At 42.2% G+C, this 18849-nt stretch overlaps 1 protein-coding gene across 4 annotated transcripts in view; it reads left to right on the top strand.

The window, feature by feature from the left end:
• Positions 1–8153: 8153 nt before the first annotated feature.
• GALNT17 (polypeptide N-acetylgalactosaminyltransferase 17) overlaps positions 8154–18849 on the top strand; it is a 473734-nt gene continuing 463038 nt past the window's right edge. For 2 of the 4 annotated variants that reach the window (XM_030185762.1, XM_030185765.1), the window contains exon 1: positions 9646–10473. In XM_030185762.1, the coding sequence (XP_030041622.1) occupies positions 10236–10473 (238 nt within the window). In that variant the 5' untranslated portion in view covers positions 9646–10235. Of the gene's footprint in view, positions 8195–9287; positions 9574–9645; positions 10474–18849 lie in introns of those variants that run through there. The other 2 variants (XM_030185764.1, XM_030185763.1) reach the window with 2 other exon arrangements.

Genomic DNA, 18849 nt, shown 5'->3' with positions numbered 1-18849 from the left:
TAGGCGCGCTAACACTAGAGACACCTGTAGGAATATATATTTATTTATTTAGCACATTTATACCCCACTTTTTTCCACATTGTGCAGACTCAAAGTGGCTTACAATGTACTGATTAGGCTATCGCCAGACCAGTGGTTATACAATTACAATTAAATTAGACAAGATAGAAGAAACAGAGTAAAAGGAAAATAGGGTAAGGGTAAAAGAGACTAAAATGGTCCATGAAATGTTGTTAAGAAGGACTTCAGGTTATATGTTGAATCCTTGAAGTAGCCTGAACCTGTTTAGGCTGAAAAAGATGGAAATTGACCGGACAGACCAAGTTGACCCTGCAAGGTGGAAATGGAGTTGAAAGCCGCTCCTTAACCATCCACTCCAACTCCCAAGACATCTGGCGCTATGACCCGCACACTCGCTGAAATCTTGAACGAAGAACAGCTGATTAAAAGGTGGAAGTTGACAAACAGGTGTCTCTAGCATTTGCACGTGCTAATTTTTAGTGGGCGCTAAAAACGCTAGTGTGCCTTAATAAACAGGGCCCATAGTAACTTACAGGAACCAGTAGATCTCCAAGTCAGAGGAAAGGAAGTTTTGTTTTTGTTTTTTAAATATAGGATAGATAGAGATAAAGCCAGCAGATTACAAAAAACCTATTAAGAGGGACACATGTGGAAGAGAGCAATTTAGAATTTATGAAACAATCCAAAACACAAATTTGAAATACATAAATTCAAAATATCTTGCACTGCTTTTCAGGATTTCTACCTCTCCAGTCACAGGCTATCCCAAGGAAACTCATCTCCTACAAACCGTTGAAGTGATGTTATGACAGCCTATGATATTTTGTGCTGGACGGGCTTTGCACAAGTTTAATGTCAGCCTGTGAATTTATATGCATCAAGCATGTCCTTCTGCTCAAGAATTAGCTACTTCACCAACAAGATCATTCAAATTAGGTTTGAATTAACTAAATCTAATCAAACAGAGGAAAATGGAACACATCCTGATTTGGTATCAAGCACCGGCTTATGTCCAACTCAGGGAAATAAGGCAGATCAGATATGGGATGTTTTTCAACTGCTGGCACTTGAAGATGTAAGATCGCTGTTGGTGAAATGTTCACGCTTGATTATTGCCCTTGTTCCTATCTGTCCCAACTGAGGTAGCTCAATGGCGGCACCCAGACTTAATAGCCCTGAGAAAATAGCCCTGACAAAATAGCCTTGTAACAAAATAGCCCTTGACAAATCAGCCCCTAACAAAATAGCCCTTGACAAAATGGCCCCTCCCACAAATTAACCCTTGACAAAGTAGCCCCCTAGAAAAAAATAAGACATCACAAAAAAGATGATAAATTATAAGTGAAATCTTCACTGATAAAGGCTCCTACCAGCATTGCAATGTATAAAGCTTATATAAATAAACAAAATTCTATAGCTACCAACTGGTATTCATGATCTGTTCTGCTCTTTAAGGAAATTATTCTTCCATCAACATGCTAATTAAAAAAAACAAAACAATATAGTCTTACCAACCTTATCCTGTTTTGCAAGGTAAGATTATTAGGAAACAAATGCAGTGCCATATTCTCGGCAGCCTGATCAGGCCCTTTTGTTGGGGGACTAATTTGTCAAGGGCTATATTGTGGGCAGGCCGTTTTGACAGTGGCTGTTATGTCAGGGGCTATTATGTCAGGAGCTTTTTTGTTTGGAGCTTTTTTTTGTCAGGACTATTTTGTCGGGGGCCATGTTGTCGGAGCTATTTTGACTGGGTACCCTCGATGGCTTTTGGATAGACTCAATGGGCTGTTAGAATCAGGTTGTCTTCTTCTAGATATGGGCAAAATTGTTCTTACACCTTTGCTGAAGGGTTTAGGATTAGATATAACAAGGCCTGCAAATTACCATCCAGTGGCCTTCATACTCCTTTTCATTAAAATGCTGGAAACCTTGCTGCTTGTTCTGACAACATATGTTAAACAATATCTATGTAAGGGGGATGAAGTATTATTACTTAAATTTGATATTTCGGCGGCGTTTGATGCAGTCGATCACTTATTGCTACTGGATCAGATAGGAATAACAGGATCTGTTCTTAAATGTTCAGCGACTGCCTATCAAACCAAAGCTGTTCTGTAAAGCACAATAAACAACTTTCTAACTGTTGGTTTCCACAATGTGGGGTTCCTCAGGGATCCCCGCTCTTTCCTATTCTGTTTAATTTCTTTATGTCCTCCCTTGGCTCAATTCACCTAGGACTGGGCGAACTATTGCTATCGTATGCTGATGACATCCTGCTTCTCCTACCGTTAACCTCTTCATGACAAGAGTCAATCTAGTCTGTAACAACTGGGATGAATGCTGCTCAATCATAGGCCTTGGCAAATAAGCTAAAACTGAATGCACAAGAAACTAAGAACATGTGGTTTTGGAATCAAGGCGTTATGGTTCCAATTTCAAGTAACATTGTTTAATGATAAAACCATTGTAGTTAAATCTGAAACCAGGGTGCTTCCTGCTTGACTCCTCCCTAACATATTCCTCCCGTATTAATCAACTCTGGAAGAAAACTCTGTTTAAAATGAGACACCTACGTCTAGTCAGGTCATTTTTTGCTGGTCTACCACAACTGGATTATTGTAATGTCTCATTTTTCAGTATTAAGTGTCAATATCAGAAAACATAACAAATTATACAGAACACAGCTGCTAGACTGATTTTCAAGCTGAATAGATACACTAGTGTTTCATCATGCCTTGTCTTGTCAAACTGCATTGGCTTTCCGTAGCCGAAAGAATCAGGTTTAAAGCTGCTTGTCTAGTTTCCCAAATTTTACGTGGCTTCACATCAGAATTGTTCATTGTCTCATCATTATGTTTGGTTCAATCTAACAGACTGAAAGAACAATTGATGTTAGCGCCGCTGGTTTACAAGGGAATCCGGTCTCAAAAGATTTTTAGCTCTCTCTTCCCTGTATTAGGAGTCTCATTATGGAATTCTTTACTTACTGCTATTATTTATTTATTTGGATTTTGCTCACATCTTTTTTAGTAGTAGCTCAAAGTGAGTTACATTCAGGTACACTGGGTATTTCCGCAGCATATTAGGTCAGATAATAGCTACTTCAGCTTCCAGAAGAGGTTAAAATCTTTCTCTTTCCAAAAATGTTGCATAACAAACCATTATGACTGTTGTATCCTTTTCCATCTACAACACTATTCATGATGTACCTTTATTACTTTTATATACTCTAATCGGTCTACATCAAGTCCACTTAGGATGTAAACTACACTGAACCCTGAAAAGGGGATTTTAGCGGTATATATGATTTGATTTGGACAAAAAAAATATTTAGAATTGGAAGGACAACTAACAGTTGTCGTGCATTTGATTGGCATGATTAAGGATCATCAGGTGTCACTGGAAGGCCCAACAGAGTCCATCATGGAAGACCTTCCATTAAAGAATCAGTATTTTGTCTGGCTGTGCAGCCTGGAGGTTTCAAGTATGTAGGCTAAAAGTTTGTTACTAGGACAGATAATCTGTATATTTTTGGCTACCCTTAAAAATAAATTATTTTTTAGGAAGGGGGAACATGAAGACGTTGACATTCACTGTGTCAGTTGAAGGGCAAGAAATGATTGGTAACCCTTTATTCGTCATATTTCTAAATCATGTTAAAAGTAGGGTTCTTAGATAAATATTCAAAAGTTTATTCAGCAGAAAAACTGTAGGTGCGTATACTGGTCCAATGGAAGTGTATGTATGTATTTATTTATTAATCACATTTAAAATTCACCTATTAACTAGGGGTGGAATTAGCACCGATTTGAACCTTGTAAGCAGTGGCACCTCTCAGAGTTATACAATACAATATAATACAATCAATGCTTTTATGCTGCATAAACCAATGAATGGATCAGTGCGGCTTAAAAGAAAACAAGGACATTTTCCTGTGAATTACAATTATACTGAATTAAAGCTAACAACACTTCCTTAGAATGAAATTTATGAAAAAAAATCAGGTTTTGAGTTATTTTCTAAACAACAAGTAACTAGGTTGCTGACAAACATTTGAGGAAAGCATATTCCACCATTTAGTTATTTGATAAGAAAGAGTCAGTTCCAATTCAGATTTATAGATCACTTTATAAGAGGAAAGAAATTGAGACATCACATAATATCTGGAATCAGCTGCACAATTAACAAGAGCATGTATGGAAGAGCCATTCCATAAAGAATTAAATAAGCCAAACAACAACGTTTAAAAATGGAGCGAGACTCCATTGGTCACCAGTGGAGAGTATGCCGCAATGGAGTGACTTTCTCAAACATGGATGTTCTACAGATCAGCCTTGCCTCAGTATTTCCACCCTAGCTACTGCCTCTTTGAATATCCCTTAGAGGCATTTGTAACTAAATTACCTTACAACCTAGAAGAATACAACAAAACTACAATTAGAATATGAGGAGAGTGAATGAAAGGATGATTTTCAATATTCTATTTTCAGTTTTGAGGAAATGAAGATTTTAACAAGCCATTTATATTTGACCATGGACATACTTCCTATAGGAAGTGAAATGTTATCAAAGTCAGAGTCAGCTTGATCTTTAAAGCACTCCAGTAGGTGCCCCAAGGATGTAAGAATAGCTGAGTCAGGGGAGAGGGTGAAAGGGGGACCTCCTCCTTTGTCCCTCTGGAACTGCCTAGTGGTTAAGGTGGTGGACTTTGGTCCTGGGGAACTGAGGAACTGAGTTCGATTCCCACTTCAGGCACAGGTAGCTCCTTGTGACTCTGGGCAAGTCACTTAACCCTCCATTGCCCCATGTAAGCCGCATTGAGCCTGCCATGAGTGGGAAAGCACAGGGTACAAATGTAACAAAAATAAAATAGATACTATTGGAGATTCTACATGGAATATTGCTATTGCTGCACAGGCTTCTGTTTCTGTGAGTCTGACGTCCTGCACATTGGTGATCTGCAAGGGCCGAATTCTACATGGAATGTTGCTAGTGGAATAGCAGCATTCCATGTAGAATCTCAAATAGTAGCAACAGTGGAGGAGTGGCCTAGTGGTTAGGGTGGTGGACTTTGGTCCTGGGGAACTGAGTTTGATTCCCACTTCAGGTACAGGCAGCTCCTTGTGACTCTGGGCAAGTCACTTAACCCTCCATTGCCCCATGTAAGCCGCATTGAGCCCACTCGAAAGCACAGGGTACAAATGTAACAAAAATAAAATAGATACTATTGGAGATTCTACATGGAATGTTGCTACTATTGGAGATTCCACTAGCAACATTCCATGTAGAAGGCTGTGCAGGCTTCTGTTTCTGTGAGTCTGACGTCCTGCACGTACGCAGAAGCCTGCGCGGCCACATTGGTGATCTGCAAGGGCCGAATTCTACATGGAATGTTGCTAGTGGAATAGTGGAGGAGTGGCCTAGTGGTTAGGGTGGTGGACTTTGGTCCTCAGGAACTGAGTTTGATTCCCACTTCAGGCACAGGCAGCTCCTTGTGACTCTGGGCAAGTCACTTAACCCTCCATTGCCCCATGTAAGCCGCATTGAGCCTGCCATGAGTGGGAAAGTGCAGGGTACAAATGTAACAAAAATAAATAAAAATAAATTTATCACAAACACCTGTTTATTGAAGTAGTAGCACCTCATCAAATCCACCCCCACTGCTTTAAAGGCAACGGGGATGAGTCAGTGGTGTTTTAACTTTACAATGTTTCAAATGCCATCAGCCTGTGTACCCTATATTTAAGAGGGTAGCAGAGACAAGACACACTCAGCAGGGCTTGTGAAAACAAAGTGCTGCTTGAAGAGGTAACCAACCTGTGTGGAAACCTGGGACTGACCACTGGAACAATATAGGACAGTGTCTGAGGCTCCAAAGCACTAGGGGACCCACTCTCCCCTAGCTTCCATCTAGTTTAACCATTTTTGATAGGTGGTTAGAGGCCCAGATCCACCCCAGCATTCATGTGATTCTTTTCAAGTACAGGAGAAGGAGAATGGAAGAGGTTTTGAATTTATCTCATGCTTTTTTTCAATTGTACTTCGAGAGCTTACATTCAGGGAGAGAATGTCATTTTCTGACCCCAGAGGGCTTGTATTCTAAGTTTGTACCTAAACCACTGGAGGGTTAAGTGACTTGCTCAAGATCACAAGAAGTCACAGTGGTATTTGAACCTCATTAGGCTTCCTTGGTTCTCAGGCCACTGCTCTAACTATTAGGCTACTTCACCATTATGGCCAATCACTTAAAAAAAATGAAAGATTTCTCATTTAAGCCTGCCCTGATTCCTGTCTCCTCCCCTAACAGCATGCCCAAGTATCTCAGAGGACTCTTGCTAAGCTGGGCACCCACAGCATTGCCCATTTCCTTGTGCAAGCTGCCTCACTCATAGCTGATGTCATTCTGTCCTCTATGTCACGCCCAAGCCTCCTGCACCGGACAGGCAGAGGATCCAAACCTGGGATTCCCACTCTGTACTGCAGCTTCAGCTTTATGCCTTGAATCGTAGGATTGGCAAATGGGTCTCCATTTTGAGTGCTGTTGTGTAACAGGTTTTGCACTGATACAGTTCTGTATGCAACTTTGCTTGAATAAATATAAAGAGGGCAATTTCATTTTCATTTTATTTTTAAAGATTTTTTTTGAGGGTAGGAGGGGGTTAGTGACCACTGGGGGAGTAAGAGAAGGTGATCTTCGATTCTCTCCGGTGGTCATCTGGTCAGTTTGGGCACCTTTATGTGTCTTGGTTGTAAGAAAAACAGGACAAGGTAAAGTCATCCAAGTGCTCATCAGGGATGCCCTTTTTTTCCATTATGGGTCAAGGACGTCCAAGTGTTAGGCATGCCTAATTCCCACGTTCGCTATGCCTCCGACACGCCCCCGTGAACTTTGGTCATTCCCACGACGGAAAGCAGTTGGGGACGTCCAAAATTGGCTTTCGATTATACCGATTTGTACGACTCTGTGAGAAGGACGCCCATCTTCCAATTTGTGTCGAAAGATGGCGTCCTCTTTCAAAAATAAGCCTGATAGTATCCAAGCCTGGACATAATTTAAATAATGAAAGACCATATTTTATCGCCAAGCAAAATAGCCTCCGCACACATGGACAGCAGCTAATGAAAGCTGAAACTAAAAGCCATGGTGTTCTTACACTGGCTGATGCCACACTTTTGGAGTGACAGCTGACGTCATAATTCCACAGAGAGGTTTAGTCCTAAGGAGTTTATCATCCCAAATTTACAGACTTAAATTCCTGCTAAAATTTTGTATCAAAAGCATTTATTTGCAGCACTCTATTTACCATGTAATCTATTGTGCAAGATCATAACTGCAATTGTAGTACAAAAAAAAAAGAATACAAAGAGTAGCCCCTCCCCCCGGATTACCTTACAATTCCTGTGGTCTAGGGGTTTAGTCAGGGCAGGAATGATGCTTCAGTTGTGGCAGCCATTTGAAAGCAAAGCCTGCTCCGACTACACCCCTAGACCACCAGGGATTGATTGATAGTTAGGTTCAGGGGGCCTAAGGGTGGGGTAGGCACTCAGGGGTCTGGGAGGAAGGGCAGTTCCTGTCCTTGAGGGGGGGAGGGATGGAGACAAACTGGACAAAGCATAATTTTCAGCTTCCACTGAAAACATTTTTGGGGGAAACCGAAAACATGCTGAAAATTAAAATAACCTTTCGGCTGAAATGGAAACCAGGCAGAAAAAGGAATTTGGGCTAGTTTCGAAGTGCCATAACTGAAACCGAAATTCGGTTGGCCTCTATTTCACATAAGTTTTTGCTTTTATATGCTTGATATAAATTAAAAAATTAACGGATTGTAAAAAGAAAATGGGAATGAGAAATATTCCATGTGGATGTAGATATATAGGATAAGCTGGAAAATATATTAGATAGATAGATAGATAGATAGAGAGAGATAGATAGATGTGTGAATATGATATTTGCCTTGTTTGCATACCTTGTAAATACTGTGATATATAGCCAGCCATAGATTAAGCAAGTAGGGTCTGTCTTTAATTTCTCTGAATGCTACTTTCCATCTAAGGATGTTATTTCTTTAAGGAGCTGCTCTCCAGCGCCGTTAAAGCAGTGAAGTAGCGGGAGAGAGCGTAGGCTGTGTATTCAGCGCAAGGTCAGAGAATCGCAGCTGACAATGGAGCCTTGGTAAGCAGAGAGAGAGAGCTTAGTAAACTTGATGAAAGGAAATGTCAGGGGGAAAAGATAAATCAGAGGAGACGGTAGGGTGTTGGGGACTTTCAGCCTAACAGATCGGAGCCTAAATCGTGCCTTTGGTGCAGAAGGTTAAACTAAATCTGGTCGCAGCCATAAACAGAGCCGCTGCTGCACCTTGCTGGGTGACGTATTTTTGCCTCTGTTACAAAAACCATCCCAACTTTTCAAGGGTCTTTGTTGGATCTTGAAGAAAAAGAGTGGCCCAACTCTCCCTCCCTCCCCGCCACCCCCAGTCGTTCTACACAGGGTTTTTGTCAAAGCCTGTATAACCCATGCATTCTTTGCATATTTCTTCTTTGCCTGTCTTTACATGAGTGTTTTGCCCTTAGCCAGAAGGTGGAAGATATTAGTTAAAGAGAGAGAAAAAAAAAAAAACAGCAACCCTGCCTGCACCTTCCTATACCTGACATCCTAAGCATCAAGGACCGATTTCAAGGCTGTTGCCGATCCGCCTTCCAGCCCGGAGTTTCGTGCTCGCCCTTCTAGGCTCCGCTAAGGGAGGACTCCTAAAGCCTGCATTGGGAAGGATGTCTTTGCTCAGAAACAAATCAACAAACTGACATGGAAAATAACAGCGGAGAGCGGCTTCTCCGGCAGGCGTAAGCCAGGTTTTTCTCTCTTGATGGTCCAGGGGAAGGACATCATCCTTTTTTTTCCGAGCTGCTTCTCCCTGGGCTTCTCACCCTCCCCACCAGAGAAGATCTCCCTGTTCTTGGAGCCCTCACCCAGCGGAGAGGACGGGGGGAAGACGCAACGATTGTTATCCTAAGCCGGTCGGGGGCACAAGTGCGAGTGATGCTGAGGCGGTGACGTGCGGCTGCAGCGCCCTGGCTGAACGGACATGTGCTAAGTATTGTTGTTTTGTGACACATATAGACTCTTGTTTTGCGCAAATCGCAATGTCTTCCCCACCCCCACTCCCCCCTTAAAGAAAGAGTTATAAAAACAAGCACCAGAGTTCAAGGGGGAAGTGCAGGCAGCAGGGCTTTGCCGCATTATCGGTTGTGGGTAGGTAAAGCCAATTTCGAGACTCGCAGTTGTCGATTTCCATTAAGAAAACAAAAAAAGGGGGGGGGGGCGTCTTTTGCTGAGATGCGCGGCTAAGTACCTACTGGCTGCTGCTTCATGTCCTCGGAGGCTGCAACCGTTTCCAGTAACGAAGGGGGTCCCCAAAGACAAGAAAAGTAGAAAAGTCAATTTAAAAGAAAATGTAACCGTGCCTGGATTTAGTTTTTTGGCTCGGATGTTTTCGTAAAACAAGTGGACTGCCATGGAGTGCTGTCTGGCAGAAAAGTGAAGAAAAAAAAAAGGTAAAAAGATCTACAGCTGCGAAAGGATTCCTAAGTTTATTTCTTAGAGCCCTAACTGGAGACTTGGTCTCATTCTGCCTGGGCTGATGCAGAAAATCTTAACGTTATTTCAACAACCAGTTTGACAATTTATCTGATTTAATCAGCCTGCAGTAATTAAGTCGATGCTGTAGTTAGCTTTACCACGTTTTTTCAATTGAATATTTTATTTTAATCTAATCTAATCTATTTATTGTTAATAGGAAACCCATGGGCAGCCTTGCATGGAGTAGATTCACCCAGACATAATAATCAAAAAGTTTCTCCAGTTTCGGTTTGAAGTCATCGTTTGCTTGAAGGCTGTACAAGAGGAATCCACAGTAGATGCACTTGTCCTGCTGAGTGGGTGGACTTCTGCAAACCCAAGGAGATGGTCAGGACTCATTGTCTTAAACAACTTCTATTATAACACTGCAGGATCTTATTTTGCATTGATTTGGATTTTTTTTTAAATTAACTTCATTGCTGGTGATATCAACCCCATCTTTGGCTTCCACTGAGCAAGGTGAATGGGGCTGTACCTTTACCTGTTACCTCCCACTGAGGTAACCGTCCAGAAGGAAAACAACTGGCTTATGTATTTACTTGCACCGGGAAGCTGAAGTGGCCACACAGAGAATTTGATGGCTTCATTGAGAAGAGTCAAAGTCTTGCTGGTGTTAAACTTGATTGCGGTGGCTGGCTTTGTGCTATTTCTGGCCAAGTGTAGACCCATTGCTCTGAAGAGCGTGGACTCTTACCATGAGGTCCATCCAAGGGCAGATGTGACCAATCTGACAGCCCATGGAGTCAGCCCTATCCAGGAGGCAGTTCTGAAAAGGCTTTCACTTCTGGAGGATATAGTCTACAGACAGCTAAATGGTAAGATTGTATGTAGGTTTATTAGTCTCTCCCATCAAGGGCATGCTTATCAATATTTTTCTTTAAGTCTACAACTGTAAACCTACCATATGACAAAGATGTGACTCAGGTTTGATCGTGGAAGCTAATTATTTAGAAGGCTCTAGACAAAATATTTGACTTTGCATGTAACACTGTCATTCATTCAGAATCATTTTGTTTAGTAATGCATTTACAAAAGCCACATTATTGAAGCTATAAGATCATAACAAGGAATGACTTCGCAAAATGCGTCTTGGTCAGTATCTTGACCATGGGAGTCTACTGCCTCCATGCCACAGTGAAATTCTTGTATGTGCTATATCTGATTTGCATTGAGAACAGGGAATACCTACAGTTACGTTGACTTCCTAAAGCTTCTATGAGAAGGTCAAAAATGAGTTCAGCAGTAGAGCACAGGCATGGGCAACAGCATGTCTGTGACTGAGGAAATAACTGTGGAAATAACTGTAATTAATGGATATTTTGGAGAAGGACAGAACTAATTAACATACCAGGATAGTAGGTGAGATACCAGCTTCTACTACTACTTAACATTTCTAAAGCGCTACTAGGGTTACGCAGCGCTGTACAATTTAACTTGGAAGGACAGTCCCTGCTTGAGGAGCTTACAATCTAAAAGACAGGTGTACAATCTAAATTGAAGCAGTCAAAGAACAGGAAAGCAATGCTAAAAGTTCTCAGATAGTTTCTATAAATACAATATGAAACAGTCCACAGTATCAGCATAATATATTTCTATAACAGGTCACAAAAAAAATATTTGGCGGTATCACAGATTTGTATTTTGACAAAATAAAAGAGAACAAAAATTTCATATATCACTCTTGACAGTTGGCTTGTTCAAGCCCCAGTTTTCTTTCTTGTTAATGCAATTTTAAGAAATGGCTTTTTCATATGAAATAGATCTGTTCTAGTGTGAACTAAAGGTAACGAGAAGGAGAGAGATGTTTCTCTGTTTAAAATAGTATTACATGAAAGATTCTAATGGAGAAAATGGTGGAATCCAATTAGAGTAGAGAACTGTCTATGCAAAATTTTAACACAAGGACTTACTGTAAACGGCTCATCTCTCCACAACATATAGAAGAAGCCTGCATGTTTTTTTCCTTGAAATAATAATAATGATACCTTTCAGTCTCTGAAGACTTTCACGATGACCCAGTTTAGTATAATTTGCAAGACTGTATTTAACACCAACCCGCTACTGCCTCCTTTTCCCTTGATAATGAAAACTGACCTCATCTAGGGGACTCCTAATAAATTGAGTCACACTTGTGCACCGGACGACCTATTGCTGATTAAGCTCAGTGTCTCCTGTCTTAGGTTTTGTATCAGGCTAGTTCTTTAATTTTAGGGCAGGTGAAGCCCCATTTTGCATAGGAGCTCCCTGTGGGAAACGGGACATCCAGGTTGGGACGTTTGACGTTTGCCAGAGTATTTTACAAAAGGCTTTGCCAAATTTGGAGCCTTTGCTAAAATATGTATAAGGAATTCAGGGAAATGCATGCATATTTACTGGCACATACAGCAGGTGCAGTGATTTCAAAATTCGAGATGTAGGAAAAAAAAAAAAAAGAACAGCACCACTTAGCAGCCTCCAGATATAAATGCCATCACTTATATGTAGAAGTGGCAAATATAAGTGCTGTCAAGTATACATTTGCTGGGGAATACTGTGAATGGCGCCTAAAGTTAGGAGCTAGTTAGACACCCAGCTTTTGGCACGGAAATGAGTATTAATGGACGCAAGGTGCCGAAATGGGGTGACGCGCAGATTGCTGTGAAAATACACTTGCACAGTTATTGGATAGCACCTCAGTGTCTTCAGGTGTAACTGCATAGGGGGCGTGGCCATGGGAGGAGCATGGGTGGGTCAGGGGCATTCCAGGAAATTGCTTGCAGTTTTATTGAATACCAAGGTCGTGCACCCAACTTGTGTGCCGGGATGTATGCCAGGCTTCAGCTAGTGTTGGGTGCAGAAGTCAGTGTCCAACTCAATTCTATAAAGAACACTCATTCCGGAACAACCTTTAGAAAATCACGCTAGGTGCTGTTTTTTTCTGGCACCCAAATTTTGGCACCTTTTACTGAATCTAGCCCGTAGTGGCCCCATCACAGAAAACTGTACCTCTAAGTGGTACCAATTAGAAAAAAAAATCAATCTTTTCCCCTTAGAATACAAAAATGGGGGATTATTTATTTATTTATTTGTTTGTTTGTTACATTTGTATCCCACATTTTCCCACCTATTTGTAGGCTCAATGTGGCTTACGTAGTACTGGAGAGGTGTTTGCAGACTCCGATGTGAACAAATACAAAGTGATATTAAGTATATAAGTAGTGCCTCACTGGGAAAAGACCAAGGGTCCATCGAGCCCAGCATCCTGTCCACGACAGCAGCCAATCCAGGCCAAGGGCACCTGACGAGCTTCCCAAATGTACAAACATTCTATACATGTTATTCCTGGAATTGTGGATTTTTCCCAAGTCCATTTAGTAGTGGTTTATGGACTTGTCCTTTAGGAAACCGTCTAACCCCTTTTTAAGCTCTGTTGTGGTAAGATAAAGTTCATGTGGCACAGCCACATTAGGGAATCATACAACAGAAGAGTTGTGTTATGTCCATTACGTACTTTAGTTTTGTTGTGTTGCAAATGAGGATTAAGGGCTCTAACCCTCTCAGTCCTTTGTTTTAAGGCCTCACCAAAGAGCCAAAGCTGCTGGACATATCCTTTTGATTATATTTGTAGTTTCCTTTGTAAAATGGGACTACATGTCACTTTTTTGAAGCTGCCCAAACCATGACCACCACATGCCCCCTTCAAATCACTGCATGCTGGACATTTAGTGGCCTTCAGAAATTACTCATTGTATGTCTAGCCAGTCTATATATACAAATGCCACTATGTAACACACATAGATGCTTCTAAAATGACCTCTGTACACTGAAAGGATGAGCTGGGCTAGTAAAGAATCAGATTCTTTTGACAGTGAGGCTGAGAATCACATGATCGCAGCCGTGGCACCATCTGCAAAGAAGCCATGTATAACCTCTTCCCAGAAATCCCAAGAAAATCAAAGATGAAATGGGATGGCTATAAACAGTATACAGGAACATTAAGTGGAATTGGTTTGAAATAGTCAAATTTGTCAGAACAGCACAGTGATGTCCCTTCTGATTTACTTTTCACAGTGCAGAAAGTAGCTGCAACATATAATCTGGAATCTTCAGAAAGAGAAACAGTTAAACATAGAGAATGTGGCAACAAGATCAAATCTCCTACTAAAAGTATTGCAATGCTTTTTGCCCAAAGCTCAACCTTGTTTTGTTTTTTTCGCACATAGGTCTATGCATCCACTGTTATTTCGGTGGAATATTTTCTCATCCCAACAATGCAGGAAATTGAAAACTTGGGCACCAGATTAGTTACTTTAATGCTGTGTGATCACATTGACTTGCGGTTTTTTTGTGTTAATGCATGCTTGGATGTAGTAGTCAACGATCCCTCTAAGATGCATGGGAATCCTCCACTGGTTTCCTCTGGTGGTGATGGTTGGGGGGTTTGGTGCTCCAATATTGTGCTTTCAATGACAAGGCACTAGCGATTGAAACTACATTATTCAAGCACCACTCCCCAGTGGCAGGAACAACCATTCAGCTTAGAGCTGCTTAGAGAGACTGTTGGTGGGGGTGGCTATGTTTTATTTATTTATTTATCACACTTGTATCCCGCCTTTCCTGCCCATCTAAGCAGGTTACAAACTAACATTAATAAACCTAAACATACAATATAACAAAACATATAGGGCTAGATTCTATATATGGTACCTGAAAATTCTGCAGTCTACTGATTATTAGGCACTGTTCATTAAGCTTATACCTTTTTCTCTATGATTGAGATGACCATGAGGCATATTTTCAAAGCACTTTGGGAGGCTAAGTTCCATATGTTTCTATGGAACTTTGGGAGGCTAAGTGCTTTGAAAATAAGCCTCTTTATCTGGTAAAGTTGTAAGTTTACATGCTTTTTTTAAAAATTTGATAGGCTTACATCTGTTTAGTGAGTTTTGTATTTGCAAAATGCTAATCTATATGTTATTTGGATATTTGTGATAACACAATCTATGTTTTTTTGTAAATTGACTACTTTTTTTGAATTGTTTTGAAATTTTTTATAACTTGTTTATTATTATCATGTTATAATTTATTTTATTGTATATGTTTACACCCCTGACACAGGCAGAGACCAAAACATGATCCATGTAAGATCAATAAACAGTTCCTTGATTCTTTAACGTGCCTCATGGGTTCATCCAGTTGTTCCAAGGCCAACTCCTTGTGTCTTCTTGCTGAATTATTTGCGCTTAGTGTTCTCCCTCTCTATTGTGACAGCATCATTTTGGGGCACTTAATGGGTGAGGACTGTGCCTTACAGTCAACCTGGAGATTTTTACTGTTCATTAACTAGTTTGGCAGATGAGCGAATGCAGTTATCACTCTGCATCATGCCTTATTGGTTGTGCCGTTAATGCATGGTACCAAACATTTCTTTGCATTGAATGCATTGATGATTTCCCCAACAATTAATACATGATGTCCAGCTTTCTATCTCTAACAAAAACCTGTCCAGGTCACAAAAGCAAATGCATTCCTTGTTGCAGCCTCTCAGGGATAAACAGTACTTTTCCAAGTCTACAAGGCTAATAGTGGTTTATGGACATTTCCTCCAGAAACTTGTCTGCACCTCTTTTAAACCCAGCTATGCTGGCTACCTTAAACTACATGCTTTGGCAACAGATTCCATGGCTTGACTGTAAGTTGAGTGAAAACAAATTATAGAAAGTTTTTTTTTTTTTTTAATCAATCTGCTCCCTATTAGCCTCATGGAGTATTCCCTCACCTTAATAACTAATTATTTGAACAGGTAAATAACTTATTTTTGTTTACCTATTCCACCTCCACTCATGATTTCATAAATCTCTGTCGTATTCCTTCTTGGCTGTCTCATCTGCAAGTAGAAGAACCACAGCCTACGTAACCTTTCTTCTCAGGGGATCCTTCTCATCTCCTTTATCATTTTGATTCCCCTTCTTTAGTTCAGGTTTATTTATTTTGCAATGGGATTATTTACATTAGCTGCCAGTTAGAGCCAGCCTGAAATTCAATGTGTTACACCTGATTTACAAAATGCTTATATTTAGGGGAAACCTTTGTATTTGGTGGCCCATGTTATTGCCTTACAGCAAATATTCTTATGTATGCCTTTTGTTTTTCAGCTGTAAAATTGAAAAAGATTAAGGCTTAGTTGCATGACCAAGCTTTTTCCATATGGGTTGATAGTTAGATTAATTTGAATCATTGATCGAGAGTTCTTGATTTGAATATGTTCAGGCTAGTCTAGTGGTATCAATGAGGTTGTGCTGTTTGTTGAGAGGGGATGGCTTGATGATAGATATATGCTTTATGTAGTTGTTCAGAAGCATACCTACCTAGTATGCTACCCAGGGCAGAGCAATCCCCCTCCCCCGAGTGGAGCATCCCCTTCACCTCCTCCGAGCAAGGGGATGTGCTGAGCAGTCATGCTGCTGTCTGCTCTGCAGGTCCTCTGCCCCCTCTGACATCAAACTCCTGTTCCATGGCAGGAGAGTGACAGAGCAGACAGCTGCACCACTGCTCAGTGCACTCCCCCTGCTGCCTGCACCCGGATCAGACTGTCCCCACCGCCCCACTCTTGGTACACTAGAAAATGTGTTTATCAGCTGAGCTTTCATTATGGAGTTATGATGGTTTTATTGTACCCCAAAATGATCCCTTGGGCAAACTGTTGGCTAACAAATCTGGGACAAATGAAATAAGTGAGGTTATTTGTGTAGTTTTCCCTCTAAGCTGTGCAGGAGTCCTCCGTGTACATTCCTGCCAGAGGGGGGTGCTGTTCTAGTGTCAGATTTTCAATAGCGAGGTGCAGTCAAGCTCTGCAGGACTCCAGGGAACTTGCCTGCCTGCAGAGATTAAAAACATGATATTGAAGCACCAACTCCGCTGGCAGGATTGAGGTTGAAGGACTCCCACACAGCTTAGAGGGAACATTGACTACTAGTAAAACCGGCCCGTATCTGACACAAATGAAACTAGCACTAGCAAGGTTTTCCTCGGAGTGTGTATGTTTGAGAGAGAGAGAGAGGAAGTGTGTGTGTGAGTGAGAGAGAGAATGAGTGAGAGACAGAGTGTGTTTGTGTCAGAGAGAGAGAGTGTGTGAGAGACAGAGTGTATGTGTGTATGTGAGAGAGTGTATGTGAGAGACAGAGAGTGAGTATGTATGTGGGGGGCTCCGAGTTCCATGACCCCCCTCCTTCCCTCCCTCCCTCTCCTCCCCTCCGAGTTCCAGGCCCCCCTTCCGTCCGAGGTGCAGGCCCCCCTCACTCTCCTCTCCTCCCTCCCTCTCTCTCCTCCCCTCCAAGTTCTTGGCCCCCCCTTCCCTCCGAGTTCCATGCCCCCCTTTCCTCGGAGTGTGTATGTTTGAGAGAGAGAGAGTGTGTGGGTGAGATATGGAGTGTGTATGTGAGAGAGAATGAGTGAGAAAGAGACAGAGTGTGTGTTTGTGTCAGAGAGAGAGAGAGTGTGTGAGAGACAATGAGTGAGTGTGTGTGTGAGAAAGTGAAGCCTTCAAGCCTTGAAGCATTCGTGCGCTCTGTAAGGCTCCATCTCCTCAATTGACGACATGTAGTTCCGGAACATTATTATATAGGATGGGATGTGCAAAAATCAGACAGCTCAACCAAAGGATCTGTGTATTAGGCAGCATTAGCTATATAATGCAGGAATTGTCACGTGCCAGCAGGTGGTCACTAACAGCCAAAAGCTGTTAGTTCATGCTAATTGTCATGTTAAACAGCTAAAACAGAAAACAGCATTTTTGGGCAGATTACAGAAGGAGATTGTTTCTTAATGTGGAGGTTGCTACCCTAACCTGCTTATTTTCGAAGGAGAAGGGCGGCCATTTACGTCAGACGAGGGCGGGACACAGGGAGGGAAGGCGGGCCGAAGGGAGGTGTTCTGCTGCCTGCAGTGCTGCTTTCATGGAGGTGAGACTGCGATTACAATGCAGGGGGCAGACGGTCAACGACGGAGGGCAGGTGGGACTGCGGCGCCGGGCCCCCCTTGAAGGCCCGGGCCTGGGGAATTTTGTCCCCCCTGCCCCCCCCCCTCTCGGCGGCTATGCCATTCACTCCTGCCCTTGCTGCATCACATCCAGCTATGACCTTTCACCATAGTACTGCAAACTCCAGTGGTACCACAAGACTGTGGTGAAAGATCACAGTGACAATATTGGGTGTGGCCATGTGAAGGAGCAAGTGGGCATCACTAGACCACCATAGATATTCAGGTATGCCTTAGAGGCTTGTGGGAAGGGAGTCTGGTAAGGGGGGTGGGACGGACTGCAGTGGAGGGGAGTCATTAGCAAACAAACTCTTCCCTTTTTCATTTGTGAATGACAGTGACATTTCTTCCGTCATTAACGAATGTCCATCGCTATTAGACTATACCACCTTTCTGTAGTGCATTATCAACTTTAAATGGAAGGCTTAGAGTCCTCCTTATGCCCTTATTGCAAATCAGTAACAAAATGTTCTGCAGAAATCACAGCAGATCTTGCCCGCCATTTTTAAAATAGAGTGGTGCTGTGGATGGGGGGGGGGGGGGGGGGGGGAATAGCGGCAGCCCAGCGGGCTGGGCAGGAAAGAACATGTATCTCCCCCCCCCCCCCCCCAGCTGAGGCCACTAGATCACCAGCGGCACACCGGGCATTCAAGCATCTGGGTAGAGCCTCTGGGCCCTCAGGCACTGCCCGGTTGCCCGAATGGTCAGTTTGCCCCCGCTGTCACAGATATATGCATATTTACAGAACAGTGCATAGGTGCATATCTAGCATGTACACATGTATGTGCACAGATATGCATATATGTGCTAGTAATCTGAATATTTACGCAGATAACTGGCATGTAAAAGTTAACATCTACCTCCAAATAATCAGGGCAATGAGGAGCCTATTCCCGCTTGTTTTAGGGCCCCCAGGACACCACTGCTCCTCTTCTGGCTCTCCAGACCTTGGGATCTCTAACCCCCCTCCCCCCCCCCCCCAGAATCCACTGTTTGGTGTTGCCTATGGGCATCAAAATTTTATATCCTGCAGTGGCCAGAGGGCTATGGGTTAGATGGAGCTGCTGAAGTGTATTTTACTATAATCTGGTAGGATCATAGAATATCCACAGCCACTCCAGTTACCTCAGGTACTTACCCTAGGTTATTGGTAGAAGTAAAAATAGTGTATTGTA

This window comes from Microcaecilia unicolor, chromosome 13 (assembly GCF_901765095.1).
Source record: "Microcaecilia unicolor chromosome 13, aMicUni1.1, whole genome shotgun sequence".
NCBI lineage: Eukaryota > Metazoa > Chordata > Amphibia > Gymnophiona > Siphonopidae > Microcaecilia > Microcaecilia unicolor.
This window is presented reverse-complemented; position numbering and strand designations above follow the sequence as displayed.